Source organism: Equus przewalskii, unplaced genomic scaffold (genome assembly GCF_037783145.1).
Source record: "Equus przewalskii isolate Varuska unplaced genomic scaffold, EquPr2 ChrUn-13, whole genome shotgun sequence".
NCBI lineage: Eukaryota > Metazoa > Chordata > Mammalia > Perissodactyla > Equidae > Equus > Equus przewalskii.
In genome coordinates, this window is record NW_027228750.1 from 3,019,849 (window position 1) to 3,041,405 (window position 21,557).

A 21,557-nucleotide genomic window follows, 5' to 3' on the forward strand; every position below is an offset into this window, starting at 1 on the left:
TACCAGTATCCACCCAGACCCATGGCTGGCCTCCACACTTCACATCCAGTTACAAAGTCCTATCAGTTGTTCCTAAAATCTGTCATGAATTCATTCTACCTGTCGCTGTCACAATTGAGCATGATTTTTCCCCTGGACTAACACAGTTCAGCTTCCAGCCTTGCCTGTGCCCCCACGTCCCCTGCTGCCAGACGAATCTAAAATGGAAGCATAGCCATGCACTCTCCTGATCAGAGTTTTGCAGATGCATCCCCTCTGCTTAAAACCTTGCCCCATCCCTACCTGGGAAATGTCTATTCATTTAAAAATTTTAAAATCTAAGTTTGCATTTCCTATGTGAAATCTTTCTTGATAACTTAGAGTTCACCACTCCCTATTCTGGGCTATGGCAGTGAACTTCTATAATTTTACTTATTATACAGTAATGAAATGAATTACTTACATGCCTCCCTCTCATCCAAGACCATGAATTTCACGAAGGCAGGGTCCAGTTCTTACTCATCTTTCTCTTATTCAACAAGTACTTACTGAACGCCTAAACTATCAGGCGCTGTGGCTGGTGCAGTGATTCAGAGAACATGCACAGACTCAGAGTTAGATGTCAGATCTGGGCTCCAATCTTGAGCACATTACTTAATTTCTTAAAATCTCAATTTTCTCATCTATAAGAATGAGGACAATAACAATAGAAACTTCATTATCTGACACACTTAGGGTTGTTAGTTGATCGATTAACAGAAAATGTCAGGTCGGGTTGAGAATCATAAAAAGACTCCTATATGTCTTAAAATTTTTATTTTCACCTCAACCATATATATATGTATATTCATTCACCAATCTCTTGACACAAGCCCAGGTCTTTCCTCTGAGTATGGGTCTGTTGTCTAGAGTCTCCTATCACGTTTTTGCATAAACCAAACCTGTAATGTCTTGTCTACATCTTTCAGGCTTTGATTCCTTTAAAGTTAAAAGAAAAAAAAAAACTTTTGTGAAGCCAATGGAGCAAAGAATCCTTTTTTCTTTTTTTTTTTTGAGGAAGATTAGCCCTAACATCTGCTGCCAATCCTCCTCTTTTTGCTGAGGAAGATTGGCCCTGAGCTAACATCCGTGCCCATCTTTATATGTGAGACGCCTACCACAGCATGGCTTGCCAAGCAGTGCCATATCCACACCCAGGATCTGAACTGGCAAACCCCAGGCCACCGAACGTGTGAATTTAACCACTGCGCCACTGGGCCATTTTTTTGTGATTTGTTTTTGTGATTTGTCTCCTCTCAACATTTTACATTTTTTTAAGGTATGTTTTTTTCTTTTTTGGTAAGGAAGATTGGCCCTGAGCTAACATCTGTTGCTATTCTTCCTCTTTCCTTCTTTTTTCCTTTTTCTTCTTTTTCTCCCCAAAGCCCCAGTACATAGTTGTATATACTAGTTGTAAGTCCTTCTGGTTCTTCTATGTGGGATGTCACCACAGCATGGCTTGATGAGCAGTGTGTAGGTCCGTGCCCAGGATCCGAACCGGTGAACCCCAGGCCACCAAAACAGAGTGCGTGACCTTAACCACTATGCCACCAGGCCAGGCCCTCGTTTACTTTACCGTTTTTTAATTTTTATTTATTTTTTTGTGAGGAAGGGTGGCCTTGAGCTAACATCTGTGCCAATCTTCCTCTATTTTGTATGTGGGACATTGCCACAGCATGGCTTGATGAGCAGTGTGTAGGTCTGTGCCCAGGCTTTGAACCGGTGAACCCTGGGCCACTGAAGCAGAGCATGTGAACTTAACCACTCAGTCATGGGGCTGGCCCCTTCGGTTCTTTTGCCTGGACCTAAAGTGATAGCTTTTTAGAAAAGCAATTTGCCTCTATTGAGTCTTTCCAGATAGTTCATCTTACTTTTATCAACACCTCTTTTGTGCTGAGATTTCATTGGCTTACATACTATTCAATGATTTTATGTAATCATAGTAACGAGTACTGGTAGTGCAAACACATTTCAGAATAAATAGAACAGGGGGGACTCAGGAGCATCACCTCCCAGGTGTACTGAGCAGTCTACAAGCCCCAAATGATAAGGGAGTTAATCTCGTCATTTTCTTTTCTATTTTTTGCTACTTTGACATCTGTGGCTTTGCTGACCCTGGAGAGATGGCCCCTCCCAGGGCTAGCCAGTTCCTAGAGAAAGGAAATGACTGGATTCATCTGGGAGCTGCCTTCCATGTGCAAACCAGCCAATGCAGAGCCCATACCCCAACCATCTCCTCCACTGGGCTCTCACACTCTGCACCACTGTTCCCAGCTCTTATCACCCCAGGGCCAGGTACCAGATTACTAGGGACAACCCCTATGCCTGTGCTCCAGAGCCCACTGACATTATCCAAAGCAGTCAATCCTAAGCCTGTATACCCTGACTTACCTGTTCCTTCCTGTGAAAACCACAATAAAGGCTGTTGCCTATGTTTCTCCTTCACTCCCTCCGCCTCCTGACAGGCCCTGGCACTTTCCTGTGTCACCCCACCCCCCCGTCCCATGACGTGGTGTGATATGCCCCCTCCTTTTGGGATCTGTGAGTATAACAGTCTTTCCAAGGGCAGTCACCTCCTGATCTGTTTGCTCTGCCATACCTAAATAACAACAAAACCTCTATTTTAAAATGGGGTGCCATGCACAGTGGTCTGTGGGTTACAGGATACGGAGCGGCTTTTATTTGGAAGATCCAGTTGCATGGAGAGCAGGTAAGACAGCTTCTGCTGTAGCCATCTCCAGGGGGCTTGAGGCACTTGTCCTGGTGCATGGCACATCCTAAGAACCCCAGTCTCAGCTGTTATCACAGTTAGGCACTAGAGCCACAGAGGTGAACGGACCCTGCCCTCACACCACTTTCAGACTACCAGAGCATCTGTCAGGGGTCCTCACCAGCCTAGTGAGGCAGAAAAGGCTCCCTGGGACCTGAAGAAGTACGAGTTAGACAGCAGGGGAGAGGTTTCCAGGCAAGAAAGTATGTGTCCAGGCCTGAGGGCAAGTAAGTAAGTGTCAGGTTCACAGTGCTTAGCACAGTGCCTAGGCACACAGTAGGTGTGCAAGCAGGCTTTTGTTTTGTTCTTAATTTAAACTGAGGCAGGGACAGGTTCACTAATAGGTAGGGGACTGCTGAAGACCAGCTCTGACTGCATCAGCGTTTTGATATAAGCACAATCCTCCTGGTTCACAGAGAAGCGTGCAGTGATGGGCCATTTCCCACAGTAGAGCGTTAACTGTGCATTTATAAACTGCCAGTACCTTCTGCATGCCTGCAACAGCATCGTTCCCTGGGCAAGTTTAGTACCAGGACACAGACCCAGCTCCTGATGACCTCACTACACAAGGTGGTCCCTGGACACAAATAAGGCCCAGAGCAGCATCTGTGGGGCAGGTCAGCCAAGGCCGGGCGGCTGCTCCAGGGGCCAGCAGGGCGTCAGGGCTCCCGGCGCTCCCTCCTGTCCAGGCTCCTGAACCCAGTGGCCTGGGGAAGAACATTGTTTTGACATTACAGGTGCTAGCACCTTCTGGACTGGTTTGGCTCCAGAGCGGGTCATGAGTCAGAAAAGCCGTTCTGTTCCAGTCACGATATGGTCACAGAACTCTGGTGTTTGTTTCCTCATCTGCAGAGAGGAACAACATCTAACTTCTCTTTCCTGACAGGAGACCTGTAAGGTCATGAGAATTCACCGAAAGACCAAGCGACCTTCTGTAAGCAACAGGCCCCCAGCCCTCACCTTTCCGCTTGGTGGGAATCTCAATACGGATCCCGTGAAATCCGTTTCTTCTTTTATCTTTAGTGAAAATCTACAATGCTTTCATAGGATTCAAAGAGACCAGACGGGGTTAAAGTGTTAAAGTTGCAACTGGAATTCAGCCACGATCCCTCATGCAGAGGATGAAAGACAGAGGCCAACACCAAGTTCCTCACACAACTTCAATTTAAATTAAACTTCCTTTAATGAAATAAAAAACAAATGGTGCGTTGCATAATATTTGTGGTCACAGTATAAAACAATACAATTAGTTCATATAACATTGGATATGGACAAAAATACACAAGACCCTTTCTTTGTCTACGTAAAATTCGGCAGATCCTTATGTGCCACGCTAAAAAAGAAAGTCAGTCAACTTTTTTCTCCTAGTGATCTGCACACAATATTCATCACTGAGAATTTGGTCAAACAGTGGAGAAGAACTTACCGGAATCCCAGGTCCCTTCTTCCTCTGTTGTCATCGGTGAAGCTAAAAAAAGTTTTCTGAAAGTAGCAAGTTGTGTAGTATTGCTTATTATTCCTGCCAAAAAGGCTCAGTCTTTGGCTCACAGATGTCAGTGACAAAATCATGGCTGCAGGCAGTCTGCAAAGCAAGAAGCAAGAGCCTCTGGGGAAAGAGACAAGGGTCTGGGCAGGAGGGGCCTCCTTTACCAGGATCTTAGGGAAAGCCAGGTGGATGGGAGGGGAAACACACAAATAAATACATTTCTAAATGAGGATTTAAATCCAGTTGGTGAGTCAGAGTTCCACCATCCCATGAAAAATCTTCAAAGCTGTTAAAAAGTCAGTTTGCATTTTTTCTTTTTCTTTTTAAAAAGTGAAAGTGTATGTAAACATTATAAAGTAAACAATTTAAAGTAATTTCGAGGCTTCTATCTGAACATAGCTTAGGCTCTTTCTGGGGGTATTTTTAGGATTAGGAAAAAACCCAAACTTTTTATCAAGTTTCTTTTTGTTAAGAAGTGCAGTTTCATCTGTGTGAATCGTGGCTAGGTCCTTCTTCCATTCACACCAGTGCTCCTGGCAGGACCCTCTTCCAGAGGAGCAACTGTGGGGAGCCCTGTTTGGTACAACAAGAGAGCATCTCTCACTTTTAAAAGGACACACATTCCAGGCAAGTTTTTGTCCCTGGAAGGAACAAGGTCCTTGGTACAACACCCTTGGGTTTCTCCCTGCTTCGTACCAGCCCCCAGGCGACTTTGGCCAGCCCAATGGACAGAGGTGGGGTTGGGGTCAATGCCTTAACAATTCCAGCCTTGAACTGTAACAGCAGTTTGAAAGGAAAAGGTACACTGTGTGAGCATACGTCACCTTTACCACTACTGAGAGTCTGATGTGACCCATCCGTGGTTCTACATACACCTGGCCTACCTGGTCACATCCAAGGCTAAGTACCCTTTCCTCCTACCAAGAAGGGCCTGTGCTACAACAGTCCTGAGTCTTCTTTTAGTAAGTGTGATACTGCAAGGGCTCAGAGGACACTGGCTGTTACTGACACAACACCTGTTCATACATGTTCTCTCTTTCATGCCCATTTGTACAGTCACCTGTGACCCGCCTCCTCTGAAATAGCAGTTAGGAAACGACATGTAGAAAATACCCAAATCTAGTGCTATCAAGGCCTCCTCCTCTTCCTCCAGTCACTCATGCTCTGGTGGGATATACTGCAGCCGGTCTTCCCGCCACGACCCCAGGCCTGGGATTCATCTGTGCTGCTACCACAAGTGCAGAATCTAGAATTTCTATCACATGAGTAGTCACCTCAGTGAGTAGAACAAAAAGGGGAAACTTGGTGGAAATCTGCCTCCTGGGGGCGACTCAGTGACAAATGCAGAAGGAACATGGGCAGCAGAGTGAGGGAAGCGGAGGGGAGGATGGTGAGCCAGGAGGAGTACAGCTCATCCGGCCCATTGTGACAAAGAGCCGCACATGAATGGCCATCATTTTGTATTACTTTATTGCTCAAAACAAACGAATCTTTTTTCCCCTTTGGAAGACAGAGCAGTGTTAGGTCCTTCAGAGCCAGGATAAAAGCACAGAGGATTGCAATGGAGGGCATGAGTCACCAGCGAGCCTCAGAAAACCCCACTGCGATGCTTCCGAAAGGCCAGTGCCGTGCAGGGGGCGAGACCCTCCAGGGAGCGGAAGATCCGGGTTGGTCCACTGTCCTACTCCCGGGATGTGCCACTGGGCAAGACCTACTGCTCTTGGATCTGCTTTGTAGACTCTTTACTTGGCAATAAACCACTGGGTTTCCTTTGCATTCCTAACAGGAAAGCAAACACACCACAAAGTATACCCTTTCTCACTCACCCCCTGCCTGGGAGCTCAGAAAGACTTGAAGGACTGAAAAGGTCAGAGAAAATGTGTGGTTCTTCCAGGCAATTTCTGATTCCGTGAAATCAGTCAGTCTTGCAAGCAGCAATTCGCCTTCATGGTAAGGAGCTCAAGCAGTCCGTGAAGGACGTGGGTTATCTGTGGGTCCCCATGGCAGTCCCTTGGTGGTCAAGACCCTTGCCTCCTGCAAAGGGCAGGAGAGGGGAATGGAGGTGGCTTCTTCCGTCTGACACCCCCCTGGCACCACTGACCCTCCTGGCATGAGCTGCAGAAATCTAACACTGAGGATCCCTCGTCTGCTCTCCCTGGGGCCCTCTGAGGCACAGCGGCCTCAGAACCTTTGGAGTGAGTGTCTGTTCCTTTCCTTGTCCCCAACCTCCTCTTCCTTGCAGGCCTTCTTACTGCCCTGGACAGAGGTGACTGTGTTTTTTTCTTCATACTCATTCTTAAGGCTAAGGTGGCAAGATAAGGTGCTCGGTGGAGAGCCAAACTCTAGACTCCAGGGCCGCCATTTCAGCACTCTTACATAAAGCAAATGCAAAGAAATGGAAATGGGGCAGAGAAGCAAGAAACAAAGCAATGATCTGGGCTCCATAAGAACTTAACTACTGCCAAGTTTAGATTTCAAATGTAGTCTAAACCCCTGAAAATAGGGGGTGGGGTAGGGTAGTAAAAAGCCACAAATTAGCCTTTGGCACAGGTCCGTGTTGTCGCTAAGCCAGGGTAGAGGGTCATGCCTCCAACACAGAAGCCAAGCCGGCTCTCAAGCGGGCGGTTCCGTCCTCGCCTGAGACAAAGAACTCTGAATGCCATTGCCCCTTCCTCACCGCAACCCCTCGAAATGAAAGAGAGACACACACGCGTGTCGGAGAGCTATAAACCAGGAGAAAAAAATTAGACAAAGGTTAACCATGAAAAAGCCGCAGTTGGAAAAACACACACTCGATTGTTCTATCAGAAAGTGCCGTGGGAGGAAGGGCTGTGTGCTGGTAAACGTGTCCGCGCTCGGAACTTGACATGCAGAAAAGAGAGAGCGCCAAATCCCACCTGAGATTAGAGAGGACTGGTTTTTAGTGTGACGCACTTCACGTTAAAATATCACTGTCCTCTTCTTGCCCAAATTGCTCCTAGACCGTCCCTTTGTCGCTGCTTTCCCTGGGCCCCAACCTAGTCCATCTCCATGGACATGAGCCGGCGGCGCTCGCGCCTCGTCTCCTGGACCTCCTTCTTACAACACCAGTGGGAGCTGCAGTACCCGATGAGGCAGGACAGGAGCCCGATGACAGTGGACAGGCCGACGCCGATCAGCAGCGGGTACTTGAAGGCATTCAGCACTGAGGGGGAGAGATCAAAGGGAAGCCGCATGAGCCATGGGAGGGAAGACCCGCCTCCCCTCCCCACCAGATCAGGGTCGGCCGAGGGACTGGATCCCATTTGTCCTGCATCCAGCACCCTGCACAGCCCCAGAGACAGGAGCACTCAGCCGTATCTGTCCAAAAATATGAGCAAATATATCCCCACCCAGTTCTTGGGGAAGAGGAAACAAAAAAAGATTTCATTCGATGTCTCTGAATGTCAATTTGCTTTTTAGGGTTTTGGCAGGAGATTGATTTTTAAAAGTCAGTATAAGGGCACCACACATTCAGCAGCAGACGCATCCTTAAAAAAACTGTGCATAAATCAATTCTATGCGTCAAATAGCTGAAATGTACTAGGGGAGCTATTTTAAGTAACACTATAGTAAATTATCTAGCAAAGTGAATAATCACTCCCTCACTTGTTTGGTAAATCTGCGTTTTCATACGGAGTTACTTTAAGCAAGGAATTTCTAAGATGCAAAAATGGTATAAATGGCTAAGTGTCAGGAATGCACAAACACTGTTTGGATCCCACACCCCTCAATTCCATGTTCCTGGCCCCATGAGTACCAACACTCCTTGGGGGGACGCTGGCACCCTGGTAGGTGCCTGACATTTAATATGGCTTAATTTTCACAACAGCGCTGGGAGAGATTATTATCCCATTTTGCAGGACAGGAAACGAAGGATCAGAAAGGCTGTCAGCTGTGGAAGAGCTGAGGTTGCAATTCCAGTCTACCCCAACCTGACATGTCACGAGGGAAAGACACTCAAAGGCTCCCGCTACTGCTCAGAGCTGAACTGTAATTCTCTCCACGGAGTTTTTGCAACTAACGTTTACTCTGAAGCTTTTTTGCAGAGAAGACATGTTTCTTGTTAACCAAAGAACAAGTGCCCTCACTCTGGATGCTCAGGGAGCAGGGGTGAAAGGGGGGCCGTCTGACCACACAGTTAGGTCGACCACAGTGGTCAGTGTGGGCCAACGAGGCTGGGAGCTCCCCCTTCCATCTTGGGGTTCTGTGAAGAACCCTTCTCCATGGTAGTGACACCGGGAGGAGCCTCCCTTTTCCAAAATGAAAACCTATAATAGGAGGGCAGGAGGCGCAGGGCCCCACCCACAGCCTCGCCTGCACACCTAAGCTCACACTCCACACTGCTCTCTGCCTCTGCCTGGCAGACCCATGCCAACCCCGGAACACAGTAAAGCAGCTTTGTATAGAATTTACAGAAGAGACGAGGCATCAAAAATCTTTCCAGTGGGTCTTAAAACTAATTTCCCAAAGGTGCCTCCAGCACATGATACCAAAGCTGAGAAATGACAAGGGTGATTTGTGCTCCTTTTGGGTACAAGCTCTGGCCAGGTCTAGAGAGAAAGCAGGCACATTGTGGCACATTCCTCAAATGGTGGAAAACTGGATTCTGTTAGCCACGGCAGAGCACAGAGAGAAGACATTCCCCAAACACTGAGAATTATTTGCGTGTCATTCTCACCATCCATCTTCACAGTTATAAAGATGGGTTTGGAGTGGATCTCTGCCTCCTTCTGCCAGGAACCTGTTGGTGACTTCACCCACGGAGTCACGGAGCAGTAGTAGTTGCCAAAGTCCTGGTCCTCGGAGCCGTGCACCTGCAGCAAGAATTCCAGCACGCTCACACGCTCCAGGCTGAGGTCGCTCTTCCAGTCCCTCCGGGCCGTGTTCACAATCCCCTTCCGATCCAGGGAAGACAGGAGGACGGGAGCCTTGTCGAGGCCAAAGGAGTGTACCGCAAACCAGGATACATCAAAGGCCATGTCATCTATGGTCACCAAGCCAAAATGCTGGGGTCAGTGCAATGGGCAGAAATACCACGCACAGCTAAGATGTGTGTAACCTGACTATGGGCCAGCACTGCTCCACACACCCCAGGTCTCACTGAATCCTCACAACAGCCCTGTGATAAAGGGACTGTCACACTCCCTACTCTATGGCAGGACGAAATACCTTGTTCAAGGTCACACAGCCAGGTGGTACCAGAGCATGCGGCTTAACCCAGGGAGTCTAGCTCCAGAGTTCAACATCTTAACCACATCCCTGCCACCACCCAACCTAAGGAGCCTAGGAAGCAACGTCAGACCCCAACACTGTCTCCTACAGAGAACACGAGACAAAAAGCTGGGACGTGGTGACCTCGCATGCCCTCCCTCTCAAAGAAAGCAGGGTCCTTTGACATTTCAGGTAGAAGAACCCGAGACTGGAAGGGCACTAAAGTCATAAGGAAAAAAATGTACACAGAGTGAATTGTACACAATTTAGAATTGTAAACAGTTTAGATCTTATTGTTCGCTGCGTTTTTTCCTCCCCTGCAGAAGTGCTTACGTTCAAAACAAGAGGAAAAAAGTGTCAAGCTGAGAAAATTGAACAGTTTAACAGTCCCAGAGAGTCATGGTGCTAAATCGTAAAGTACTCTGCAAAATTAAGGTTCTAACAGCCTCAAATAAATTAATACGGGCAGAAGAGAAAGAGGACTTTGGCACAAGTGGCACAATTCTCATAGAATGTGGAAACAGAGCCCACATCATAAGCCCTTGACTTCTTCCTTGACTGTTACCAACCGAGAGCAGCTGTGTCAGGTCTGAGATCTACCCAGCAGGAGAGAAGGGACCGGAGACCACAGACACTGTTTTATCTTAAATTCACTTGACAAGGCTTTCTGGATAAATGTTAACACAATTTCTGTTAAACAAAAAGGAACTAATCCATTCAGCAAAAATATACTAATAACCTCTGAAAGCACATTATTAGGCAAATAAATTATATTCAGATGCTTATATATTAAAAAAGAATGTAAGCAAAACTAAAAGCAAGAATTTCTACAGAATCATCCAAATGATAATTCTTTTTCAACTCACGTTAAGGGCCACAGGCAAATCTCAACTCTACCTACAGGATGACAGCTCTCTACTCTGATGCTCAAAATATCTTCTTTTTCTCCCCATCAACCCACGGTGGCACTTGAGCATAAAATTTGATTATTCCCAGCACGTAGGTCACCACTCGCCAAGACTAACCCCCGGTGGGCCGAGGGAGCGCCGTAGCCATCCTCACACCCTCACGGGCTGCCAGAGTGGGCCGGAGCACACTCATGTATTTAGTGACAATTCCAGCTCAGTGCTATTGTCATCTGCAGGTGCTGGGTGGTGATTGAAGGAAGAAAGTCAAAACTGTGCCCCGTTACTTGTGCCCAGACTCTAACGCCAGTCGCGCCATGCCTTCTGGCGTGGTGGCCAGGCTGCAGGGCCAGGCGACCCGAGCTGGAATCCCTGCACCAGCACTTGTTAGCCATGTGACCTGGGTGAGTCACTAAGTTCATGGTGACTTCGTTTCCTCATCTGTAAAAGGAAATTACAATAGCACCCCTGGGTAAATAAGTTATCTTTATATAAAACGCTTAGAACAGCACTTGGAATGCAGTACGTGCTCAATAAAAGTTGGCTGCCATGAACCTTCTTATTTCCACAGTTCAACACACATGTGCTCTACAAACAGCAGCTGCGAGCAGGAAGGGCATTACTGCCTGCAGCAGGGGCTCTTGGTGCCCTGCCCAGACCTGCTGGTGCGCTGGGCCCCCAGCTGCTGCAGGTGTTGGCTGCTAAAGCTCTCACACCTGTACCCTCCTCCAGAGCTGGCCTGAACTGACAGAAGCCACCTCCTGGAAAGGCCTCCTAGAACTTAAGAAACACCCTCACTCCCCAGCCATTTAGCCTGTGGACAATGACTGACTAAAGGGGAGGTGTAAAAGCCTAGTCCCTTACCTCAAGGAGGCCACACTCTGTGGTACAACCCACGCTCCAGAGCTCCCCATGGGGAGTTTGAATTGTTTTGAATTCACATTTCTGCATGGCTTCTTTCTATCTCGATTCCCTCATAGTTTTCTCCTGAGAGCACATCCTCAATTAATTACTCGCACGCTCGTCTCAGGCTTTGCTTCTAGGGAACCAGACCTAAGACACCACTTCTGAAGGGTCATGGTCTGCCCCATCCCTCCTCCTACAGGAGGGCCTTGGCACTCAGCCCACTCAGGCAACATGTCCTTTCCAAAAGAGAATTCCTCCAGAGCCCATAGGATGTGTGAGGAAAAACTAAATTACAGCTTGTGTTTAATTATTCAGAATCTTCCACCCACACAGTCCAAGAGTGCAAAGTTCTGGGAAACTGTGATCTGCAAGATAACAGCCACCTATAGCTTTTGCAATTGCGCTGGAGGAAAAGACTTTTATACTAAGGGCACAACTGGTGACCCATTAATTTACTGAGAAAGAGCATTTAAATGATTTATTTTTGTACATATCCATAAATGAGCTTTAAGGGTAAAAATGGCATTGCACTACTTCAACTTTTGGAAAGGCTTTCTCTCCCCTTTCCCTGGCAAATCTCTTCTACCATTACCTTCATTTTCCCTTCTGAAGCCTACTGTGTGACCTCCGTCCTCTGCGCCTCAGGCATGGTCGCCGCGGCTCATTCAAGAGCTGGGTTCCTTCCTCCTCACCCTGTGAACAGAGCTAACCACTTTGTTGGTTTGGGTGCATTTCTTTTCCTTTTCTTACATCTTCCACAAACTGTTCTCCTTTTTCCTACCTCTACAGTTCAACCACGTTCAGGTTCCCTAAGAGAGTCCATTTTGGAAGCGATCAACTAATCCAGGGGTCAGCAAACGATAGCCTGTAGACCAAAGCAGCTCACCTTCTGTATTTGTAAATAGTTTCCCTGGAGCACAGCTGTGCCCACTTGTTTACATGATTCTCTTCGGCTGCTTTTGCACCGCAACAGCGGAGGAGGGCAGTGGCTGCAGAGACCATCTGGCTCACAGAGCCAAAAATAATTCCTACCTGGTTCCTTTACAGAAAATACTTGCCAACCTGGACTGGTCAGCACCTGAACCTTCAACTGGAGGTCCTGCGGGAGCCAGACCTCCGGCGGCAGCCATCCAGGCCTCTGCTCCTCCAGCCAGCTCTGCCCAGTGCTCTGCTCATGGTGTTCACACTCGTTTCACTACGGGGCACCCTCACTCTGCTTATAACCTGCCCTTTAACATGGAATAGAAACCTGCTTCCAGTTTCAGCCCAAGGCCACACGGCCAGTGGTCTCTGCACAGAACTTTGTAAACCCTGTACAATCATTTGGCCTTTTCAAGGTGCAAAACTGGCCTGTGAGAGGCCATGGCTCTGCTTGCGTTGGGGTGAGTGGTACAAACATGGCCGAGGTCAAAATCTGCAGAGAGAAGGGCAGCACCCAGACAGGGAGTCAGATTCTCCATGGGCTCTTTAGGAGAAGGTAGACATCGGTACAGACCTGCTTAGCAACAGAGACACCTAAGTGCATTTAATGTTCTTTCAAACTGTGAGGGTCTAAGAGCGAGAGGGGGACATCAACTGGTCACTAAGGGGGCCCAGCAGCAAAGGTGTAAGACTGATGGCGTCTATCGGCAATGCTAATATTTTCTGCAAAGAAAAAGTTTACAAAGATTTCCTAAGAATTTACACTACAATAACACCCCCTGATCACTTGCTACTCATTTGCTCTGTATTTCTTCAAAGCGTTCATCGCTATGTGCGATTATACTATATGGTGATCTCCTTCTTGTCTGTCTCCCTAACCAGCTTGCAAGCTCCATGAGGACAGACGTGGAGCATTTCATTCACTCCTCTATTCTCAGCATCTAGAAGAGCACCTGTACATGGAAGAAGCTCAATAAATATCTGAATGAATAAACGAAAGACAAAAAGTGAATGAGCTGGATCTGCCAGTGGGTTTTAAACCTGCTTGAATCAGCCCGAAGTGGCCCACTGATCACCTTGACAACTCAGATTCAAATGTCTGGATGTGTTTCCAAATTATCTAACAGATAGATGCACCCATCAACAAGCATTTAATAAACACCTACTGAGTACAAAATACTAAGTTAGGTAGTTTGGGAATAAACAGACAATCCAATGCCTGACCTCCACATCCGTGTAACATAGCGGGGCTAATATAAGAAACATTTACAGAAAGCAACACGGGGAAGGAGAAAGATGGAGAGAAGTACCTGGATCCAGTGCTGCTCCTTCAACAGTGATGATACAAAACAGTTTGATCAGATCTCCCCGGATGACCGATGGTGTGTCCGAATGCACAGAGGCATTAAATATAGGACCTGGAAGAAAGTCATGCCACCTCGTTATTCTCTTTCACACCTTGTTTAAATTCCATTTTGGTGCTCTAATGGGCATTTAAACATGCTCCTTGGAACATGGCTGGAAACTCACAAAATAGAAGGTGCTCTAAGGCTGCTTTTCTTCTATTCAGAGACACGTGCTATAGGCACATCCAAATAAGCCTCATCTCAAGATTACAACCCAAATAGAACTCTTCCTAAAGAAGTACTTTCGCTTCTGGCTTTTTCTTTACCTCTTCTCTGATGACCACCACAGTCTCATCTGAAGGCCACCCCCATTTCCCACCCTGGTACAGCCTGGGTTGTTTCTGGTTCCGCATGGTTCACTTCCAGGCCAGCGGAGCTTGGAGATGAGAGGGATCAGGACAGAATCAGGGACCACTTTTGGTCCAATGGAGTGAGGGGCCTCACTGCAGGGGGCTGGGGACAGGGGCCCTGCTGTGAAGAGGTTGAAATCCAGTCAGGAGACAGACATGCCAGCAATGACAACATTTCTATAAAGCATGGTGAGAGCACTGAAGACATGGTTCCAATTTGCCAGGGGAAGCTGAGGCAGCATGGATGTTCCTTTAAAAAAACTACCTGGACTGGCGTTGTCTTGCACACTTTCCTGACAACACTCCCTTGATATCCAATCTACTTTTATAAAAGACCCCTTTCCTTCTTCCAAAGGCCAGAAGATGTTTCTACCCAAACCACGCTAACTCCTCACAGTACCATGTACTCACTGCAAGGCAGAGGTGCTCCCTGTAAGTTCTTGAGACGTAAGATAATAAGCTTACATATGAGCAACAAAATATGAAGTATAAAGACTGAACACATAACGAGAATTTAGTGCTAGAATTTAATAACATTTACCATAGAGTCAGTCAGCTGGATGCCTTTGACTGTAGGCATAATTATTATTGCGCTATTTGAATACTAGGTATAAATAAGTAACTTATTTTTTTTAAGAAGTATGTCTTGCATGGAAGGAATCTGTGGCTCCTACCCACTCCTTAGGCAGCGAGAGGGGCTAAAGGCTGCGTTCTTTTCTTTATTTTAACCTCTTTATGGCTCAATTTTAGGTGAGAGGATTACATAGCTTTTATGTCAATCTGATCATAAGAGCCCAATATTTACCTTATCCCAACTCCTAACATCCAGGAACAGGCAAACCTAAGGAAGTTTCCAGAATACCAATGCTATGGGATTTCCCTCAGGTTTCCTGAGAAGAAAAGAGAGACAGCCCTGCCACTGATTCTGAAACTCAGAAGCGAAGAATACAGGTGTTACTACCTTCTTAATCGGATTATCAGAAAGGAAAAAAAGTAGGGGTTTTTTTAACCTCCAAAAGAAATGACTGTGAGAAAGAGAGTAAAAGCTCATGCAAACCAATGAGGCAAAAAGTTGAAAAGGCTGTGTTTTCATTTCAACATGAGTAGTAAGGCAAATTCATCAAATTGCTTTCCTAACCCCAGGACATGAGTAATCTGAGTTTAGCTAGGAGAAAAGCTGAAGGGGGTAGACATGGAAACACAGGAGGTCAGGCAGCCCCCGGTGGGTTCTGCTGAGAGTTCAGACTAGCCCGAGAGCGGCAGAAGGGTAGTTAACTCTAGGGGACAGAGAGCATAACAGAATGGCAGGCCCAGGACAGCAAGGATGAAAGCAAAGAGGACAAGGAAACCGGCTATTTCGGGGCATTGCTTCCTTCAATTAACTCAGCTGTCAGCCACAGTTCCCTCAGGTCCTCTCCACCTGGATCTGCTCTGCTTACGGCAGCAAGGTGGGAAAGGATTAAGCCAGTTGCTCTGAGTTGGCTCGGTGCTACTGAGTGGGGGGACTTTATGCCCCATCCAACCATCTGTGAGTACTGGTTAGTAGAAACCACGGTAAGCAATGGGGATCCCATTTGTTTTCTCCAGCTGGAAATTTCACAGTAAGAAACAGAGCTACACTATGGGGCTTTCTTAAGTATCCAGGCCCCTTCTAAGGGAACACAAAATGATAAAACATAAAGAAATCCTTGAAATTCTCATAGGGGATTTAGGTTTCTATTTACTTAATTTGAAACAGCAAAGACAGACTTACCTAATTTGGACAATTTTCACTTTCTTTTCTTTATATTTGCAAAGAAAACCCAAAACACCTTCTAGGTCACAAGTTAACAGTTCTCATTTTCCCTAGTGGCTATGGCTGTGGGAATAACACAGCATTTGTGCTACAGCTCACCATGCAGACAAGGACAGGGGAAAAGGCCTTCATTGTGAACTATTCACAGAAGTGGATTTCCTTCTAATGAAATCAACAACTCAATGTTAATGTGGGTCATTATCCCTGGCTTAGAAATATTTTTATTATGGTCAATTTCTGTGGTAATGCTGTTTTTGTGAGGGAATTTGTCTGGTTAACTTCATAGATGACAGACTACCACACGGAGAATTTAATAGAATAACCAGAGTCACTAGATGTCCTCCAATTCCAGTCTGCAGAGAGCACGTGGACCACTTAGCTTTTAAATGCAAACATTGATGCAAACCACATTCCAACTCCAGCTCCTAAAAAAGGGCTGTTAACAGCAGTATTTTTGTGAAAGCAAAAAATCACAGACCATCTGCATGTCCATCAATAGGGTAATGGTTCAGCAAATTCTAGTACGTGCAGTCATTAAAGTTGGTATTTATCTAGAATTTGTTATAATGCGGAAAATGCTTATCTTTCAACGTTAAAGTGGGTGGAAGCGGGTCATATAGTTGTATATACATCCTGACCTCAAAGTCATGAAGAAAACATTCAAGGGAAAAATTCTAGGAAGACAAACACCACAAATTAACAGTCTCTGGTAGGATTTTGGGTGATTTGCTTCTCTTCATTCTACTTTATTCTATTTTCAAATTTGTTAGGGAGAAAAACTTTATTATTCTTCTTTTAAAAGGCTAAAACCTTTCACCATCACATTTAAACCATATTTTCCCCCCTGACACTTTAAGTCAGTAAAATTCATGACTGAGGAGGACCCCTTGGGCAACACAGTCCTCAAACCAAGAGGCAAGTGCCTTGAAAGCAGGGGACAGAAAGGTGGACACCAGGAAGGGCCTCTTTGTTATATGTGTCTGTGTGCTGCTGATTTTTAGGAAGTCAAGGCTCTTCAGTTTCAAGTCAATATTTGCTAGGAGCTATTTAGGGCTACAGCATTATGCTGGGTGCTGAATTTGATGGAAGCTTCTCTTAATTAAACTATAAACTGGCCATGACAGCTCCATGGATTAAATAAATAAAAACCTCACGCAGTCTATTCAACCTGGAAGCTACAGTGATTTTATCTGTTGTGCTGAGATATAAAGAACCGAGAAACAGATTCAACATCCATTCCTTACCCAGAAATACATACAAAAGATTTTATGGCTCCCCTGTCTTCCTTATAACAGTTTTAAAGAAACTATAATAAAAAACAAATGTAAAACAAGATGAAATCAACTCTAACAGACAGCAAAACAGATACACAAATAAAGGGCAAAAACCACATAATCATCCCATTTCAACAAACACAGTAAAAGCATCTGACAACACCCAACATGTCTTTATGTTAAAAACTCTCAATAAACTAGGAAGGCAGGGAAACTTCCTCAACTCAATAAAGGGCATCTATAAAAACCTACAGCTACCATGATACTTAATGGTGAAAGAATGAACACTTTTCCCCTAAGATAAGAACCAAGACAAGGACGCCCATTTGTGCTACTTCTATTCAACATTGTACTGGAGGTTCGAGCCAGGGCAATTAGGCAAGAAGAAGAAAAAGAAGGTATTCATTCTAGAAAGGAAGAAGTAAAACTATCTTTATTTGCAGACGATATGATCTTGTATTTTAAAAATCCTAAGGAATCAACAAAATAATTGTTAGAACAAATAAACAAATTCATCAAAGTTGTAGGATACAAGATCAATATAAAAGTCAGTTATGTTTCTATACACTTGCAATAAACAAACTGAAAAAGAAATTAAGAAAGCAATTCCACTCATAATAGCATCAAAAAGAATAAAATACTTAGAATAAATTTAATGAAAGAAGTTCATTAAAGATTTGTAGGCTGAAAACTTTAAAACATCAATGACAGAAATTAAAGATGACCCAAATACATCCCATGTTCACGGATTGAAAGATGATATTGTTAAATGGGAATACTCTCCAAATTGATCTACAGATTCGACACAAACCCTATAAGTCCCAGCTGTCTTTTTGAGCAAAACTTAATGGGTTGATCCTAAAATTCATATGGAAATACAAGGGACCCAGGATAGCCAAAACAATCTTGAAAAAGAACAAAGTTGGAAGACTCACACTTCTTGATTTCAAAACTTACTACAAAACTACAGTAATCAAACAACGTGGTACTGGTATAGGAATAGACATATGGACGAATGGAATAGAACTGAGAGTCCAGAATTTATAGTTAAATTATTTTTGACAAGCGTGCCAAGTCAAGTCAGGGAAAGAACAGACTTTTCAATAAACAGTGTTAGGACAGCTGGGTATTCACATGCAAAAGAATAAAAGTGAATTCCTTCCTCATACCACATGCAAAAATTAACTCAAAATGGATCACAGCCCTAAATATAAGAGCTAAAACCATAAAAATCTTAGAAGAAAACATAGGCATAAATCTTCGTAACTTTGAATTAGCAATGGTTTCTTAGATATGACACCGAGAACATAAGAAACAAACAAAATAGGTAAATTAAAATCATAATTATGAAAACTAAAAACTTGGGTGCTTCAAGGCTCACCATTAAGAAAGCGAAAAGACTACAGAGTGGGAGAAGATATTTTCAAATCATATATCTGTTAAGGAACTTGTAGCCAGAGTCTATGAAAAACTCTACTAGTCAACAAGATCCCTCCATATTATAGCACGTATCAGTACTTTATTCCTTTTTATGGCAGAATAATATTCCATTGTACAAGACATACCACATTTTGTTTATCCATTCATCCACTGATTGACAAACAGGTGAGTTTTATGATAGATTAATTGTATCTCAATAAAACTATTACTAAAAAACAGATACACAATAAAAGAGGCCTGTGATTTCTCTGCTTTTTCCAAATTTAAGGGTTTGTATCAATATTTACTCTTTATTAATCTAAAGGTTAAGAGATTAAAAGAAGTCAGAAGACTATTTGACTCTAAATTATAAGAGGTTATAATAATACAAGATAACATCAACAGAAAACAAACTTTATTACAGTCTAGTTTACCTTTAACATAAATGGTAATAATTTAATTCAACAAATATCTTGCATTCATTGCAGTGACTCAATTAATACCTGAATTTTTATAGGTGAGTATGAATTTACACATTCAGAAATTTCTAATTGGAACCCAGGGAAGTCTTAGGGAAAAACTTTCAGTCTTAAACTCATAAATGATGATCCTTCACCTTCATATTCTAAGTAAGACCAGGGATCAAAAACTTTTATATCATCCACCTGCTGAAACACATACACAGACAAGTTTGTCAGAGGCGCTTAATGAATTATGCAGATGAATAAGGAATATTTCTATTTGAGAATATGTATCTATGCCATTAAAAAAAGTGGACCTTTCCACTTTATAGCATAAAAATATTTCACTTACCAAAGATAAAATCAATTCAAAATAGAGATAAAAATGCCCTTGTTTTAATTAACCTACCCATAGATGAACACCATTAATAAGTATTCTTAAGAAACCAGGTTGACAGACATATTCATCAACACCAGCGCAGCTCCGGCAACTTGACCAATTGATAGGAAATCCAAAAAGAAAGGTGAGGCCTTAAGACTGGGACACTCAGCCTCTATATGGAAATACGCTTGGATAAGTTGGGCCAAAAATGCTGCCCACAACCTTCAGTCCTAGGGACCTCTAAGAGGGAAAGCCACAGGCCTGGATAAGACTAGGGTCTTTGCTCTGAGTCTTCCACTTTCAGCAACTCATTTAAACCCTATGGAGGCTCGGTTCTCTCCTCTCTTTATTTATATTCTGCCACGTTCTCTAAAGGATTTGAAATAGCTGAGATTCGGTTTATCCATTAAAAAAAAAGAGGGTCGAAATGATTGATGGTACAATGTGCACACAAAAATTTGTACACAAATGTTCACAGCAGCATTATTCATAATAGTCAAGAACTGGAAACACCAATGGCTATTAGCTGATGAATGAGTAAAGAAAATGTGGTATATCCACACAATGGAATATTATTCAGTCCTAAAAATGAATAAAATACGGATACATGCTACAACACGGATGGGCTCTGAAAACATTATGTTAAAGTGAGAGAAGGCAGACTCAGAGCCCACATACTACACTCCATTAATGTGAAACGTCCCACACAGGCAAGTTTATACAGACAGAAAGTAGATTAGTGTTTGCTGGGGGATAAGAGGTTGGGGAGTGGGAACTGAAAGGTGTCAGCTAAGGGGTGTGGGATTTCTTTGAGGTGTAATGAAAATGTTCTACAATTAATTGTGATGGTTGCACCACCTCTGTGAATATACTGAAAGCCACTGAATTATACACTTTAAATGGGTGAACGGTATGGCATGTGAATTATATCTTAATAAAGTTGTTTAAAAAAAATGTTGTCATTGGATCAAAACCCTATAGCGTCTCTTCTAGTTCAATCTATGATTCAACAGGGGCCCTGCTCACCTGAGGTTTGGAAGTCTATCTCAATAGGATTGGAGAGACTAGTTGCTGCTTCCCGCCACAGGCTGCCTCTGACAGGAGACCAGGCTGTCACCACGCAGCGGTACAGCCCTGCATCCGAGACCTGAGTCTGGTACATTCGATAGCGAAATTCATCCTCCTGCACTTTCTCTAACACAACACCATCCACCCGTGATGCATCTGTCCAATTCTCCAGTTTCACCACAGAATCCTGGTCCAGGGAGATGATATACTTGGTTTCATTGGGACTGGAGAGGTCCCCAACAGGCTTCTCAGCGGTGATGAGAACAGAGTAGCGTGGCGACTTGATATTCTTGGAAGATACTTTGCAAGTCATCTCAAATGTATTTCCTGCAGCAAAGAAAGGCTTTGGCTGCCTCGCCTTCACCACAAGCACGGAATCTGGAATGAAGTACCAGAAAGAAGTGATTTCCAACAGGATTAGTTAAAATGAATATGCATCTGAAAGCACAATGTCAAGGAAATAGGAATTTGCAAATTGCCACACAAAACACAATAGCATTTAAGAAAATCTAGAAACTGAGAGAGAAAATCAGGCGTATCTGTAAGCAGGCTGAAAACCACCAGACTGGCTGAGACAGAGCAGTCCGAAGTGATTTCATGGGGGTGAGGGAAGAGGGAATTGATGGGTGAGAATTTGGGAAACTACTGGTGCCTCCAAGGATGTGATGGAGAGTTCTCTCTTAGCGAACTGGGGAAGACATGGCTCTAGCCGATGCCATTTGCCTCTCCTCCTTTGAGGTTCTGCTGGGTACAAGGAAAGCACCCTTAGCTTAACCAGCCTGCTCGGAAAAGCAGAGCAAGGGAGAAATGGGTTCTCTCCATTTAATCATATGATGGCAACATTACAGAACAGATTATCTCTAAAATGACTGGAGCATACACACTTGTGGATCTAGTCATTTCCACAGAGATGCTGTTTTGCCATTTTGAGCAAGTGTGCATGGCTACACTGACTTTAGGTTTAAGTGTGTGACTTCCCACTTCTCTATCAAAAAAATAATCCCTAAGCACATACACAGTAGAATTCATCTATATTCTCATAGCTCAATGTCAGGTACTTTGAAGATACTTAAATATTTGTTGAATGGATGAATAAATGAATTAAACACATCTTTTATCCTTTAGTAAGATGATTAAGAGCCTATCCATCCAATCATAAAATAA

The 21,557-nt window shown here is 44.3% G+C and overlaps 1 protein-coding gene across 1 annotated transcript in view; it reads right to left on the minus strand.

Moving 5' to 3' along the window:
* Positions 1-3,952: 3,952 nt before the first annotated feature.
* The window catches only part of PTGFRN (prostaglandin F2 receptor inhibitor), a 72,670-nt gene continuing 55,065 nt past the window's right edge, over positions 3,953-21,557 (minus strand). Inside the window, exons 6-9 of the mRNA XM_070607871.1 lie at positions 20,352-20,771; positions 13,549-13,656; positions 8,974-9,279; positions 3,953-7,458 (exon numbers count right to left, since the gene is read on the minus strand). Coding sequence (XP_070463972.1) covers positions 7,292-7,458; positions 8,974-9,279; positions 13,549-13,656; positions 20,352-20,771 — 1,001 coding nt within the window. The 3' untranslated portion in view covers positions 3,953-7,291. The remainder of the gene's footprint in view (positions 7,459-8,973; positions 9,280-13,548; positions 13,657-20,351; positions 20,772-21,557) is intronic.